At 45.7% G+C, this 16,295-nt stretch overlaps 1 protein-coding gene across 7 annotated transcripts in view; it reads right to left on the minus strand.

The window, feature by feature from the left end:
• Window positions 1-14,216: 14,216 nt before the first annotated feature.
• Window positions 14,217-16,295, minus strand: part of MECOM (MDS1 and EVI1 complex locus) — a 363,383-nt gene continuing 361,304 nt past the window's right edge. For all 7 annotated transcript variants that reach the window (XM_064516591.1, XM_064516589.1, XM_064516590.1 and 4 more), the window contains one exon: window positions 14,217-15,862. In XM_064516591.1, coding sequence (XP_064372661.1) covers window positions 15,728-15,862 — 135 coding nt within the window. In that variant the 3' untranslated portion in view covers window positions 14,217-15,727. The remainder of the gene's footprint in view (window positions 15,863-16,295) is intronic.

Raw genomic sequence — 16,295 nt, forward strand, 5'->3', positions numbered from 1 at the left:
GCTCACTCAGAGGCATGGCTCTTCATGGAAGCTACTCTACCACTCATGGTGGAGTTTGGGCTCCTCTTGATGTTTGAGCTGTAGAGAATAGGATGGAGATAAATACAGTCATCAGCTAGAGGCACAGTGACCTGGGGCTCTGGTCCTGGCGCTTCCGAGCTGGGCAGGACAGAGGGACACACCACCACGAGCAAGGCACGAGCCTCCAGGTTTCCATGACATGAAATTTCCATTGCTCTCCTCCTTAATCTCAGAATCAAACCCAACATGCAATGGAAGCAAGGCTTTGATGAGGGACCCCACTGGGTCCTCCCTCAAACTTGGTATGTCTTTAGGAAAGGAAGAGGCTTCAGTCTGGGGAGCACTTAGAAAAGCCAGGATTTTTCATGTTAGCAATTGAATATATGATCCTCTCTCTTGATCTTGCCCAACTCTGCTGGCTTGTTTCTATTCTCATTTTTCAAAATGAGCTTTTTCAGGCTTTTCAAGAAGCTCACTAAGACGGAACAGCCATGGACGTGGAGATGCCCAGGAGCTGGAGCCCTCTCGACAAGGCTTCGCTCCTGATTTAATCTACAGGTCAGAGGACAGCGGTAGATGCCTCTGTCTATTACTTTGCTGTTTCATGCCCTTTCCGATTGCACCTCACTTCACAATTCGCCCACGTGTGCACTAGCTGTGACAGAAGTGTGGACACCAGTTCAAATTGACCATCATCCTTTTTTCCCTGGGATGTAGGAGATATTTTTTCCCTAGCATCATGACATAGTTTCGCATAGCCTCAAATAAAAAGCACATGTTGTATAAAGGCTAAGTACACATTTATCTGAGCTATCAAGGAAGAAGAGTGACCAAGCCAAATATCTTTGGCTAGATGAGGCTGGAACTCAAAGTTGAGTACTGTGTATAAATAAAATGCCAAATTCATTGTTGTTGTTTGCAGACGTTTTTTATAAAAGAGGAGCAGAGCTGGCCATTCTCGGCAGGCAATCCTAACGTGGATTTTTGCTGAACCAGCAGGACTTGAAAGCACAAATGGCAGCCTGCAGAAAGGAGCTGGTGGGTTTCGAAAAATCCAGCCTGAGTGAGAGTATTTCTGCATCTTCTAAGACAGGTTTAAAGAGGGGCTGCAAGTCAAGCGTTCGGCTCCTGGTTGTAGGACGTCTTTATTTGAATTACACTGGATGCAATTTCTTGGATAAGATGTAACACTGAGGTCTTAACCTCCTGTTTTAGGGATTTTTCTTTTTAATCTAATTTTACATTTCATGAAGTCCCAACGTTATTGGTAAATTGCTGCCGATTATATTCCGTCAAATTCGGTGGGACTTTTTTTAACCTATTCTTATCCAAAGTAAATTCCCATAGATGAAATTGAACTCCGCAAAAATATTTCTCTAAATAAGCATAGCACAAGTAGGTTTAAAACACATACCGCACTTGCTGAAGCTTGTCGGTCATGTAAGGGCTGTGGAAAAAAAACTAAAATCACTAAACAGATTTTTTGAAATCTTGCTTCTAGAAAAAAAAACCCCAAGTTTTACTTTGTAAGTGGAGGTATGGACAGAGAAACTGTTGCAACCTGAAGCGTGGAGAAGTAGCACGGTTTCTGTTTGAAGAAGAATTTTGAATTATACATAGAAGTCTTCATACGGTATCGCTTTAATATATGTAATACCAATTTAAAACATAATAATCTGCAAGCCAAGCCATAGATAGAGCTGCTGGTGCTGCAATTTTATACTCCGAAAGGTCTGAATATAACAGATCCATCTGCAATAACGCAGATTTGGATGCTTGAGTATTCTTTCCATTTCTGTTATTTCTATGCTCCATTACCTGTAAAATATGTAGGTGTCATTCCAGTTTTACAGTTTGGAAGTACTTCTTCAGCATTGTAGGACTCTTTCGGCATGAAAAATGTATCTTTCACAGGAAATTCTACAACTACCAAGGTAAGTTTTTAAAATATTTCTTTTTCAAAGAAACATAAATCAAGCAGTGCTCTGCAAACTGTCACTTGATGAAGCAGAGTCTGAGCTTCAGGAAAAAGGCTACAATTCATTATATTTTCTGGTACGTGAGTGTACTCCCAAAAGGTATTTGAGTTAATTCATATCTTTGGAAATAGCCTTCTCTGAGTCAGTACTGCAGACTGATGCTGCAAAAAGGCCCATCGTTCTCCTGCAGAAAGTGGCACTTGGGACACGGAGATTTGTCCGATAGACATGAGCTACTATCTGTGCTTCGGTGTGACAGCAGCTATTTAAGAGTTACCAAACTTTGATTTTTTTCAGTTACTGCCACAGTGGATCTGACCAGGCAGAAACTTAGTCTTTAAACTCTTGACCCACCTCTGCCCTGAGCTTTGGTGCTCTTCCTGCAGGCACCTCCGGCGCAGAGGACAGCAATCTTCTGGGGAAAAAGTCGGGTTCTCTCGGCCCTCATGGGAAATATTATCTTTCAAAGGAAGGGGACCATTTGCATCTTTAAAAAATTAATTCAAGATCATAAGTGATTACTTCCAATTTTCATTTTCCTTTAAGGTTTCAGCCTTCTGAGCCATCTGATCTCACCTAATAACGTTGCAGTGCGTTAACCGGTCCGTCCTCTTGTCTCTGTTTCCAGGTAGCCTCCACCAAGACGTTGTGCTGGATTTGCTTTGGGCAAGGTACCAGGCTGTGCCGTTACTGTTCTGTGGGGGGACAATCTGCTGATGTTTGATTGCCGTGGCTAAGACATTGGGGTGAATCATTATACCGAAATGCAAAGGAGGTAACTTGAGAAAGATGCTTATGTTTCTGTAGCACTTTGCAGCAGATGTCTCCTATTTACTGCTTTATTTTATTGCTTAATGACTGGATCTCAAGTAATTGAACAATTTGACAGATATTTATTTGTAAAACGTGATTCATTTAGTCGGACATTGTGAAACAGTTTCATGCCAGTTCTAGAGAGTTTGGTAGAACTTTCTAAAGATGCAAGCATTCAAGTAAATTGCTCATGTCAATAGCACATCCACTCTTTACCGTTCTTTACTGCACACAAATATTTGAGTTGACAAAAAAGCGCTGGTGAACAGACTACAGGGACTTCTGAACTTTAATCAACCACAAGCACTGGCAGGGTTCAGAAGTAATTTCCTAACTATGAATCACCTGCAGACAATGAATCACATACTGGAGAAGATTGCCAAATAAAACAAGCCATCATGTATAGCTCGCATTGACTGGCCTATGGAAAGGCCTTTGATTCACCTAGCTGAAAGAGAAGCTATGATGAAAGCCCTGAAAGAAAGGCATAAAAGAATGTAGGAATCCCAAACCACATCTGCTAGCAGTGAATAGTGACATTTAAGTTCGACAGGGAAGATAAAAGAAAATGAGACTAAGCAAAAATACCAGGCAAGGAGACACTATCTTACTGGAAAAGACTTGCCTGGAGAAGAACGTCACAACGCGTTTCTGGGAAGAAGACCTTAGCTTAACTTCAAACACATGTGTGAGCTCAGATTTCTCCTCAGACGGAGCAGTTGTCTTTTCTGAACCGTCCAACGTGATTTTTAGGCGAGCTGAAATGCTGGGGCTCGCAGGACAGCGTCTAGAAGGGAAGGCGGCCTCTGCGCCCCGGGTCGGCGCTGGCTGGGCTGAGCAGGAGGCTTTCCCCATGACTTCACCGGCCCGCGCCGTGGCCACGAGCAGCAAGCTGCTGCTGCTGCAGAAGCCGTGTTAGATTTCTGGCCGTAACAAACAGGGGCCAACAGCGCTGGGGCTGCCGAAAAGGGGCCAGACCTTGCACGGCGTTAGTCAGAAACAGTGATGAACCAAGGAATGCTGAAATAGGAGAAGAAACCAAAAACTTGCTGGAAACTATAAAGAATCATGCCTGAGAGCAAATCCTACCACAAGGAAAAGAAATAGAGGCGGGAATACAATTTAGTTTTTAATATTTTATGTCTTATGCGAGGTATTTGGCCGTGCTTTCCCAAGCAGTGAGACAATAGTGGGTATAGCAACGACAGCGGAAGCAAAAAGCCCCTCAATTATCTCTGCTTTGATGATTCCCTCCGTCTCTGCCAGCATCCAGCAAACCCTCAAATTGTACGCTGCAGCAGGGGAGCGAACTTATTGCAGCCAAAATCATAGGCGCACGATGAAGCAAGACCGCCTTTTTGCACTGCTCAAGTCTAGCTCATGCGTAATGTCCCAGCACTGAAGGACATGCCCTTTCCTACACATGGCATAGCTGGAAAAAAGAAAGAAGGAGAATTCCAAATTGCTGTGGTGGCTCCTAGCTAACTGAGCAAAGCTTGCAGCCGGGCTCCGAGCGCTTCACCAAGGAGGCATCACCACCGTCTCTGCCCGGCGAGGTGTGTTGGCAGAGGTGCTGCAGCTCCCGCCTGCTTCTCGGCTGCTCAGACGAGCAGTGAACAGGCAAAGCGCTTCGTTTGCTGCCCAGCGCCAGTGAAACGAGGAACCCATTAGCCGTGGCAGCGCCGAGCTTGCGTACTCGCTCGCAAAGTGTCCGGATAACATTTAGAAATCCCCTTACCCGGGAATTTGTAATTACACAGAGCTAGTTCCAGTTGGCGGCCGGCCCTTTTCGTTCATTTGTCGTTGGAAAAACAAGGCCATTTTCACCTGGGAGGAGGCAGCGCGGGCGGCGAGCAGTTCCCCCGAGCAGCCACGAGAGAGCACCAGGCAATTAGGGCTGCGGCGATGCCGCCGCGCTCCCGGAGCGGCTTCTCTGGGAAAAATAAAAATGAAAAAAGAATTGAACCTTCAGAGAAATCCTCCACAGAAGTCCCTTCTCACGTAACGCTCTCTAACCAAGACTGCAATTAGGAATACAAGCCACGGGTAATTAAAACCGTATTATGTATTTCTGCGAGGTTTAGCTGTACAGCTATTCATCGGCGCGGTAGCTGTAAAATAGTGCATGGGAAGGGAGAGTGAGTCCGTGTGCTTTTAGTATTCCCGTTCAAAGCTGACGGCTGCTTAATAACTGCTGGCAACGTCGACGGCTGATTACAAGCCGCTATTTCTTTACCTAAGTTGTCCACTTCCCCGCGTAACGCTCCAGCACGGTGTGATCAAAGCCCCTTCCCATGAGACGCAGCTGAAATCAGTTTTCCGCACTTTATTTTTTGCAAGTTGGAGACCTCGGCGCAGACGAGGAATGCCGTGTGCGCAGGTGGTCCCGGCTCGCGGGCCGGGCGGAGGTGGTGGTGGTGATGCACGGCTGGTCCCCACCGCGTCCCCGCGCGCCAGGACAGACGGCAGCCGGACAGCGGCAGGAGCCAAGGCTTTGGTTCGGGCTTGACCCTCAATACACGGGTTTTAAAGAGCTCGTGTAGGTTCTGACCGTAAGGGTTGGGGTCAGCGATAAAAAGATGACCCCATGGTGGGAAAGCCTTGACGCAAAGGCGCCGTGGTCCTGCACGGGGTTCTCCAAACACGCCTGTTTTTCCAGCAGTTTCCCATTTCTCCAGGGGGAGAAGCTCCCGGGGCCTGGACCTGCAGGACGCTTCTGCCGGGGGGGCCGGCACGCCTTCCCAGCGGAGCGCCTTCGCGCCGCCAGCCCCGCTCCCTCGTCCTGCCGAGCGGCGTCTTTCAGCAGGGATGAAAAACATGTGAGCAACAACAAGCTAATTAAAGACTGATAGGGCCCTGTGCTTTTCTGCGTTTGGCCGCCCGTCGCAGAGACACTCTGGCTCCAGCAATTCAAGCAGTTTCCTATTACTCGACTTCAAAAAACAAGCAACAACAACAAAATCTACCATGCTTTTTTTGCCCGCATCGCATCGAGGGACGAGCGTGGCCTCCATAGGTGAAATACACCCAGCCCCACGCGCACGGTCACGCGGAGCAGGACACCTTTAGCACCCGGGCTTGACTTGAAGGCATCTGCCCCACCTTCCCCGGCTGCTCGGGTGCTGACCACACTGGCCACCCCCTCCCTGGTGGCATCTCCTGTGGGCCAGGGCGCCCCACGGGACCCTCCACCGCAGCCAGCGCCGTGGCCCGGGGCCGACTCGCTGCGAATGCGCTCAGCTCGGCGTCAAGCCCAGGAGCGTGCCCATCATTTTCGTTTCTTCTTTCGGAGAAGCAGCCCCAAATTTATTTTGTTCAAGTTGCCATTTGGAGTAATACCGCTAATTAGGTCTGCCCTTCTGTGTTAAAGGAAGGACAAGAAAACAAAATCTTGCTTAATGCGAAAGGTTTAAGTTCATGTAAACATAGTCAACTAGCAGAGATCAAATGTTTGGTTCAACACCAGATGCCAAAAAACGCACCAGAAGGTGCTTTGAGGGACTTCCCTAGCGATCAGCGGGGAAGGGGGGAAAAAAAGAAAAACCTCTCCCAAGTGAAGTGCATAATGGGTCTATTTCTTTAAATAAATTTGGGTTTTTTGCAGAACAATAACAAACACAGTGTCACGATGCCTCGGGGAAGCCCGTGCCAAGCGGCCGCGCTCAAGTCAGATTTTTCACCGTGTTTTCTCGGGCCGTTCATTTGATCGTTGTAAAATGTTTTCAGAAGTTAAAATTCTTCCTGCTGCTCTATCTTGTACCCAGTAAAAGCTGTTTATATCGACGGCAAACAAATCTGAACTGAATCTGTGCAATTAATGTCTAAGTTCAGAGAACAAAAATAATCATACCAAAAAGTGTTTAAGGTGAAATCAAGATAGGATTGCAAAACCCTGGTGCAAAACATATTTTGATGGTGTGGGCTGACAGTCAGGCTGCTAAAGACACCTTCTGGATCTGTTTTAGGAATTGCTTATTAAGCACTTCAATAATAAACAGAGAGATTAAGAGTATGTAATAAAAGAAAATCCATTGAATATTTCACTTGATATCCTTAAACATGACACATTTATTTCATTCAAAAAATCACTGCTGTTGACTCTGTAACGTGATGCAGTGTCTACTTCACGTAATGATTTTTAGGCATCTTTCATTGGCCTTTTAATGCTGTAAATGCAATTAAGATTTGTGTGACATACAAGGGCTTGGTTTGCTTTTCGAATGTAAACACTATCAAAGGAATTGAAACGTATGATTTAATCTTCGTCAACTCCTTTCTGCATGGCTGTACGCACCGAAAGCGCGGTGCAAAAACAGAGAGGGAGCTGAAATTCAGCTGTGGGCCTGACGCTGCAAAGCGAAGGCACGTTTTTGCTCCTGGATGTGGCTTTGCTTATGCACTTAAGTATTAATGGGAATGGTCCCAAGGTAGGTGCTGCTCTGAAAGGTGCCAAGCACTGAATTACGTCCATGAATTATTTTCGAGGCTCTTAGTAGATCCTGACTACTACGCGGCTGCTGGACCAAGCTCTAAATTGTGGCTTCAACAATAAATATATGCTTATTTCAACTTTACTTCTGAGGGCAATGTCACGGCGTATTTAATCTTTGCGTAATTGCATTTTAACCCTTTCTGAAAGTGCCGCTAAGCCGAGCGCGCTGGCTGCCGAGGCGATGTTAACCAGGAGAGCGCTCACGTGTCGTTTGGAGAACTCGCCCGAGCCTGCAGAGACCAGGGGCTTAACAAGAAACAGTTGGTCCTTAGAAAGGTTCTCATTTCTGCTGTGAGCTAAAAATTACTTCTCACGTCTGAGTTTTGAAGTGTGTGAAAAAAATGCGAGAGCAGTTAGTTCTTTCTTCAGTCTTAAGAAAATGCGTTCGAGTGGGTCCTTGCAGTTTGCAGATACTTATGCTTCCAGAATTGTTTTAAGATACAATTGTTAGGCATGTTTAAAAAAGAAAAAAAGATCTTTCAAGAGCTCGTTTCCCAGAACATTAGCAGCCAGCCGGCTCTGCGGGCTTGCGCCACCGAGCAATTGTTGACTAATACTATGTGCTTTGTAGGGAGAAAAAAAAAAAAAAAGAGAAACAAACTGTTATATGTTTTTTTGTTGAGATATATTTAGAGAGCTTTCTCATTGTTAAGAGCTTTAGGAACAATAATCAGCGGTATGTCATTCTGGTATTGTTAGGAAAGTCCTTTCTATTGAATTTTCAAGATGTTGTAAAATGAGATTATGCGAGTAGCACCTCTGGACACTTTTTCCCATCATTGTGTTGGTATCAATCGCTGACTTCCACTGTTTCTCCTGGTACTAACTGAAAATGTTGTTTCCCACTGCGCTGATTGGAGGCTTTATAATTCATGACATAGCTGATAACCCTACGGAGATTAGGCATTGTGGGCTTCGCGCCGCGCGAGAAAGCCGGACGACAAAGTAGGTGGCCACTTCGACGGCGAGGCGGCGTTGGAAGGAAAACGCACCGGGATCATTGTTTCGGCCAAAGCGAAGCAACATTAAACACGGATAATTTGTGAGGCTGGGCCTCCAGGTTTCGGAGAAACGCTGTTTATTTGGGTTTTTTTCCTGGGGAGAGGAGGTAGCATGTATTTCCTGGTGGCACAGCGCTGCCCGGAGACACCCCAGGCGCCCTCGCCCCCGGCAGAGCTGTATTTCGGCAGAAACCAACACCCTGCCGAGACTCCTAACATTTTCCAAAGAGGAAATATTAAAAATTCAGTGGCAGAGTGGAGGAGGAGGAAGTTATGTTTTGGAACTAGCGGTGAGCTGAGAAAGCCAGATTTTTTGGGCTCTATAATAAAAAAAGTGAAAATAATGAGGGGCTTTGAGCTAGCTTCTGTATTACACATGCCACCAGCATCTGCGGAGAGGAAAGACCGACCTGGGGGTTCCCTAGAGCCCTCGTGGACCGTGCCATTTCCCTTAGACCCCTTCGAGCTGGTGTGGTTTTGCACCGATGCTTCAGCCGGTTGTTTTTGGGTGGCATTTTCAAATGCTGCTGTGCCATCCTCTTAAATATCCTCACGTGCTGCTTCTCCCCCGGCTCCAGGCCAAACTTCGGCTGAGAGCAGTCAGCGTGGCTTCCCACCACGGGTCCGTACAAGTGGTGAAGAAAAGGATGGTGAAAATCCAGTTGCAAGTGGCGCTTCCTCCGTGCAGCTGCCCTTGCCCTGGGCTGCACGCTCAGCCCGGACAGGGACAGACTTGGACGTGCTTCTGGCATTGCTCCGTTGACGGGGCGTCAGGTCCAAAAACTCGTTCTTGATCTCCCACTCAGAGATTTTATGGCCGAGTGTAAAGCTGGAGTGAGTCACTCCATGCAGCGGTTAAGGTTTTAATAGCTCTTAAGTAATAAAAACAGCGTAACAGCTTCCAAAAAGAGTACCAGGGAATCAAGTCTAAATGTAATAAAGGTCTCTACTTTGTTAGAGCGCAAAGCAAAGCGCTTTGTGGCTTGTGGTTACACAGAGCAGAGGTTCTGTGGATCCTTGTGAACTAAATTTTTATTGCACGGTTGTGACTGCAGCAGACCGGACTTCATCTCTCTGGTAGTCCCTGCGAGGGAAAGAGAAAGCGCAGCCGAATACGTGCCAGGGCTGCTGTTGCAGCATGCCGGGGTTTCGTGTTGGTCCCCTACTTGCAAGATTAGCCTCCCTTAAGACATGACACTGATGTGAGGCCGATGATATATAAAACATGCTTTTATCTATGGGAGCATCTGCTGTGTCTTCTTTTTAGTATTTCGCTCCAATCTATTTTTTAATCAAAAGGAAGAAGTTGCAGTAGGATGATTCCTCCAAATTTAACACTGGACTGATGTCTTACTCAAATTTTAAAAATACTGAACTTGTGGTTTTTAAAGGTCATATTCACTTGGAAACAATGTGATGCCATAAAAGGTACCTGCTTTTTTTGTTGTTGCTCTCCTCCTCTGGGAGAGAGGCATTTTCCGGGCTGCGTTTCGGAGCGTCGCCTGCTCGGGGAGGCGGAGGCAGCCGGCACTCGCCCCCGAGGCAGAGCCCAGAGGGGCCACGCGGCTGAACGTCCCCCTGACTCCGCTACGTCCCCCAGGCCAATTAGCGCGGGGCTGCCGGGACGCTAATTGGGCCTGACGCGCGCCTGTTTAAAGAGATTCCCCGGGAAGTCAAGCGCTACTTCTCTAGTTTGAGTTGGCTGCTGATGCGAAACACGACACGATTTGGAGAATTTTCTGCACTTACCATGAAACAAATATGCCACAGGTATCAAGCGGGCTTTGTTTGGGGGCTCTAATCATATTACAAATTGAACATTTCCACATGTGCACGCTGGCAAATCCAGCTCCAGCTATCTCACATGCATCTGCCCCAAGGTACAGACGCTGGGGTCTTGACATAGCATAATATAGATCTACATATATTTTCCAGATTGCCTTAGCACATGCTAATGAAAATGAGGAATAAAGGCCTTAAAGAAGCAGCTGTTAAAAATTTTCTTCAATCCCAGAAAATCAACTTCTTAATTACTGATAATTTAGCATCAAAATGACCACTAACCCTTTTCTCCCACTAGACCCTCCCAAGCTGGGAGGCCTCTTTTAAGACTTTCAGGAAAAAATTTTGCTTAAAAGTGAACCATTTCATCACATTTCTCTAGCCTTTCTGGAATTCATTAGTATTAAAATCTAGCAAGAAAGAGGAGGGTCCACTCTGAAGGTACCTTCTCGCAGACCCTCCAGTCAGTTTGACAGAGTAGATACGGGTGAAGGTCGCACGCAGCAAATTATATGAAAGCGCTTTTGTGTTTCCATAGCACCTTCCATAATAAAAGGTTCCAAAAACTTCCCTGAGTGCATTTATAAATTATAGCTATAAATAGCTTCCATTGCCACTAAAACACAGGCGCTTCTGGGTCAAAAAAAAAAAGAAGCACCGCTTCGAGCACGGCAGGGTAAGGGGTCTGCGTTCAGGCTGCTTTATGGTCATGCTCAGGACGCGACTGTCCCGCGTGAAATTTAGCCAGCGGTTTTGGGAAAATAGCTCCAGCCTTGCAAGGAGTACCACGAGTAGCTGTGTGTCGGCGGGGCCTCTTTTTAGGGATTATTTGAATGCTATTCCGCTTAAAATCTCAGTCCTGGGAAAGTGGGAAACTTGGATTCATTTGTTTCTGGAGGAAAACAATTTTCAGCAAGGTTGAGGGGAAAAAAAAAGGCATACAGTGTTTTTTAGTTTTTGTTATTTAATGCCCCTTCCTTGGGCAATGAAAATTAAGTGAATCTGAATTGTAAAGCTGAGCCTTCAGTAAAGTTGGCACCATTTTCTATACCGAAACAAAGGATGAATTAATAGGGCTATTGGAATCCGCATACTAGGTATACTCAAAACCTTACGGAGACTTTCAATGGGATGGGAAAAAAGATGGTTTTGGCCAGCAGTCAGAATACATTTTACTTATAACTGGAGGCCTGGCAAGGTATGCAGGCTCTGACATGGAGAAAGGGTCTTCTGTTTGGTCCTGGATGGGCTTGTTTTGTTTAAATCATTATTGGAAGCATCTCTGAAATGAACTCGCTTTTCTGTGCCACTATTTGACTGACCAGCGAAGCCACAAACGAGACTTGATACATTTGGAAGGCAGCAGAGCCCAGTGAAACGCTCCAGAAGTTTGCAGTGATTCGATGTATAAAAAGGGAGAACTGACAGAAAGTTTTAAAGTTCAAGACATACATGCAGCAACTGGCCAAACTGAACCTCTCGGAGCAAAAGCAGTCGCTCAAATGTTTTTATAATAGCTTCCCCTCCCATTACTCTGCAAATGTGGCTATTCAATAAAACAGCCTGGTTGACACGGGAACGGAGACTCAGACCTGCCGTGCTGCTGAGGAGCTGGGCCAAAGTGAAATATTGATTAATCATCTTGTCACTCTGGTAGTTTGTTACGTTCTGCAGATAGGAATTGAGATGATAATATGCAGAGCCTTCATGTAGTAAGTATTCTGTATCGCATGGGAATGATTTGTTGACTTACGGAAAACTACCCCGGTAGGCTGAACAGTAGGATGATCCTGAAAGAATTTGAAGGGTTTTTTTTTAAAGTACTTATTATTTTTCTGGGGAAAAAAAATCACTGTAGCAGAAAGCCAGAAATCATGGGCCTTACTCTGCAAGCTGTTCGCATCTGGGCAAGTACATTTGTTCCTACCTATCTGTGTGGTCCATTAAGGCATTCATGACCCAAACACAAAAATGGTCCAGTCTTGCGTGTTTAGTTGGGAATTCTTTTGTTTTTTTTTAATTCTTTTTATTCAAAAGAAATAACTACATTTGGATTTGCTTTTTGGCTGTTCTCCTATTGACTAACGCTGCCATTGAGGAAAGGCAATGAAAATCAAGATCATCTTAAGGTATATGAATGAAGCTGAAGGACCCCGAAAGATACTTATGTTAGTTAGTCCTCTTCTGTCCCAAGCTCTGCGTTTTCATGCCGAGGTATCGCACCAGCACTAAGAGGGCTGGGAAACAGTGTTAAACTGCTGTTTTCCACACTACGGACTAGCTTGTTTCTTGGTACCTTGCAAAGTAACTTTTACAGCCCAACAGTGATCATAAAAAATTAGGTTTAAAAAAAAAAATCCTTTACAAGTAATTCTGTATGCCATATATAAAGATGCTCCCACTGCTTTTTCTTCCGTTGTTTGAAATCCACGGGTTTTGGCTGGCTCGAGGGGCCGCTGTTTTTCCCCTCTGCTTGCCACGCCGGTAAGGTGGCTGCGGGATTTCTGGCTCTCCAGAGCCGGAGCTGGGTTTCTTCCTAAGGAACCGCCACGTACGGAGTTAGCAGAGAGGTGTCAGCCGGGTAAGCACTCCCCAACCGGCCATAGAACCAGTTCGGCCTAGGTTAAAACAGCCCTGCAGAGCCTCTGAGAGTGCTTTCCCTGACAGCTGTGTGATGGGAGTGTGCTGCCTTAATCCAGGCCATTAAACCCAGGAGAGCCTGTCCCACCCTTTCTCCACCCCCAAAAACCCCTTTCATCTAGGGCAGGTGAGGGCAGCGCTGATAAGAACTGTCATTCCATCAAATTAAAGGGGAAAAAGATCTGGAAAGTTGTTTGCAGATAAAACTTGACTTGATTAATGTATTTGTTCCCTTTATCTAGCAGAAACCTAAGACCATGTTCCAAAGTGACTTTAACTGCCTGAAAAATAATGGCCTATTTGTGCAATTACCTGCATCTACCTGGCCATCGGCTCAGGCCGGTGGAGTACAAGAACCTGTAACCTGCACGCATGCCCCCCTCTCCCCCCCCCGCCCCTGGCCGGCAGGACCTGCCCCTGCCTTCGGGCCAGAGGGGACCGTGTCCTCGCACAGAGCCTGCCCCGAATCCCGCCGAGGTCGGAGGGGTTAATTTTGGCTTCAGCGGAGCCGGATTTAACCAACCCTGCCACAGCGCTTATCCCCTAAACGTGTCTCTCCCCCCGGGGCCGTGCCGAGGCTCTCGTGTGGTTTAGGAGGAATTGCGCCGGGTTACCCAGCCCCACGGTTGCACACTTCCATCGCTCGCTGACGCTGGCTTGCTTGCGTCCAGTGATAGCAGGCTTTTGTCTTGCTGCGAAAAAAACCCCACTCTCCAGCTTGCCAAAGCCACACTTTGGGCTCACTTAAACTTGAAGGAGAGCTTTGTGCAGCCGGGGAGGCTGAGCGCCGGGAGGCTGCGGGAGCCTCCTGCGGAGGGGTCTCCATCCCTCTCTTTCTCTTGGGTGTAGGAGAAGACAGGGACACGCACGTCTAGGCTGAGGTTAGCTTTTTCTGGGCATCCCACCTCCACTGGTCTGCTGGGCCACAAGCAGCAGGATTTTGCCCCCGGCCTCCAAGGGAACACACACTGAAACATCGATTTTTGCTTTTAGATCTCAAATGCTCATTTTTTGCATTTGGAGGCTAATACAGCCTCTTAACTACGGATTCCGGGGCTTAACTTCAGCTTTATATTTTGAATATACATCCCTGCGTAGTTCTGGCGAGTCCGTGGCGGTTTGCTGCTAGCCGAGAGCTCCCCGGGCTCCCCCGGGAGCAGACCCACGGCTGCGCGCGAGAGCCAGCCGGGCGCGAGGCTCTGCAGCCGCGTTCGAATGTGACCTTGTGGCGTCCCTCCTGCAAAATGAGTGAAATATTTCTCTTCTCCAAGGGAGCGTTTTGAAGCTTAAAGGACTGATCTAAAGCCTTCTGGTGGTATATTGGCTCAGGCCCTAAATCACAAGCGCGAGAGGCTTCCCCGTGCCGCGTGCCATCGCCAGGCTCACGGTCACCACCCGCGCCGGCGGAGCGGCAGCACCCGGCTGCCCCGGCTGCACGTGAAAACCTGACCTTGATAAAAAAAACCAAACAATAAAGAAAAAGCTCCCTTCAGTTTTGTAGTCCTTTATTTTTTTTTTTTTTAGTTGATCCTCCCATAGTAATGTACTGAAATGCGTAACAGTTACATTGTACAAAGCATTTAAAGAAAGTACCTCGACTTGCCGATTATTTCAAAATGAGATTATAAACAAAAGGAAAAATAAATCTGGTCCCTCGCTAAAGGCCAAAAAAAACCCCCAAAAATAACTGAATACCTTCCGTTATTTATTTATTTTTTTAAACATAAATTTGGAACACTTCATCTTACAAATAGGATTAACATGAACATAACATCACACAAGCTCGCAGACAACCAGCATAAAATATTGGGTACAGTTTTTAATCAGAAGAATCATGCTTTCATGAAGAAATTATAACTGTTTATACAATTGAATCAATTTACTGTATTACAAAAAACTAAGTCGCATCTATTCGTTATTTAGTTCATTAAAAGGAAAAAATAAAATAAAAGAGGAATGTAAGAAAATTTCAAACACTGTTTTGCACTCCCATATACACAGATCAGTTCACCTCACTTATTTTGAAGTACATGGGTGCCTACATCATAAAGTAGTGGGGGACTGGAGCAGTGCTGTTTGTTATAGGAACAGTGCTATTTTAATCAACAAACAATTGTTTGCCAACAAATAAATACATGGTACACACAACACAAAGAAGAAATTAGAGGGGAGGGGAAAGGAAACGATACAACAAAATAGCGACATGATTGTCTAAAATTAAAATCTCCTTACAATGATTGGAACTAGTGGTGCTGTCGACGAACGTGGCGCTTTCACGGATTTATCTGGATGATTTAGCTTCTTGGAGTAGTGAACATTCATAGTTTACAATATACACAAGCTTCTTATGTATTGTTTCTCACAGTTCTTTTTTTTTTTCTTTCTTTTTTCTCGTTTTTCCTTTTTTTTAACAATGCAGTTGAGAAGGCAAAAGAATTATGGAGAGAACAGAACATTCCCTGTTACTTGCTTCTACATTTAGGATGGAGAGTGTGCATTCGACAGAACTATTTTCTTTCTCTGAAGGGCTAAAATGCATAAAGCTTTAATGAAGAGATTTGTACATAAAAGCAACTGTTCCCAATCCTGTGTCAAACTATATTATACAAAAAGAAAATCAATTCAGTTACTACTTTAAAGGAGTGCCCATGTGTGTATCAATGCAGTCTTAACCCTTTTGCCCCTGCCCCTCAAAGCCGGGTGAACTGGAAGACACTTTTTCCTGGCCCCGGTTTACATAATCCACTGAAACTTTTTTTTTTTTTAAGTCGCATTGATCCTCCAGAAGTCAGCAGCTGCCTTTGCTGTGCAAAACAAAATATTGAGAATAAATAGTTTCTTTCTTTTTAAAATTATTCAGTTTAAGGTCACCAGACTTTAAATGAGTGACCCTGCAGATTTATAAGGCATTCTGCTCAGCAGTCTTTTAAATAGTCATATACGAAAGAGCCATGCTACTGGTTTGGACTTGGTCCCATTCTTGGTAAGACTTCACAACGTCATACGTGACTGATGGATTGAATGGCGCTGGATTCCGCGGCAGCTCTTGCCATACTGTGCCACATATTGGGAGAACTATGGGATGCAGAATGAAGGGAGTCCTTGTCGGAGAGCGAGAGCATCATCGCGTACGCCTGCATGGGGAAAGCAGAGAGAGAGAGGTCAGGTCCACATGCACTTAGCTAGACTTAAAACCATGCTAGCTCTACACGCGTAGCACAAAATTTAGGCCATGGATGATATTCTGAATGTAGTGAAAAAAACAAAATCCATTAGGTAGAACCACTGTCAACCTTTTCCATGACACAGCTGACTCGCTGATAGCAATGATTATTTCTGCTTTCATCTGGATTCACAAAGCTCTGAAAAGCATTCAGTAGTAAGCGAGCTAACTGAGCCGCGTTGGCCTTCATGGTCTTGGTGCAAAACGCTCTTCTCAAGAGCTATGTTCCTGAAGAACCACATTATCTTTTGGCTGAAACTGTATTTCACAGAATACCACATTCTGCTTTGCTTTGCCACTACGGGCATATTCTGTGATTTTTTAAAACAGGACCCTTCTTAAAA

Source organism: Dromaius novaehollandiae, chromosome 9, assembly GCF_036370855.1.
Source record: "Dromaius novaehollandiae isolate bDroNov1 chromosome 9, bDroNov1.hap1, whole genome shotgun sequence".
NCBI classification, from domain to species: domain Eukaryota; kingdom Metazoa; phylum Chordata; class Aves; order Casuariiformes; family Dromaiidae; genus Dromaius; species Dromaius novaehollandiae.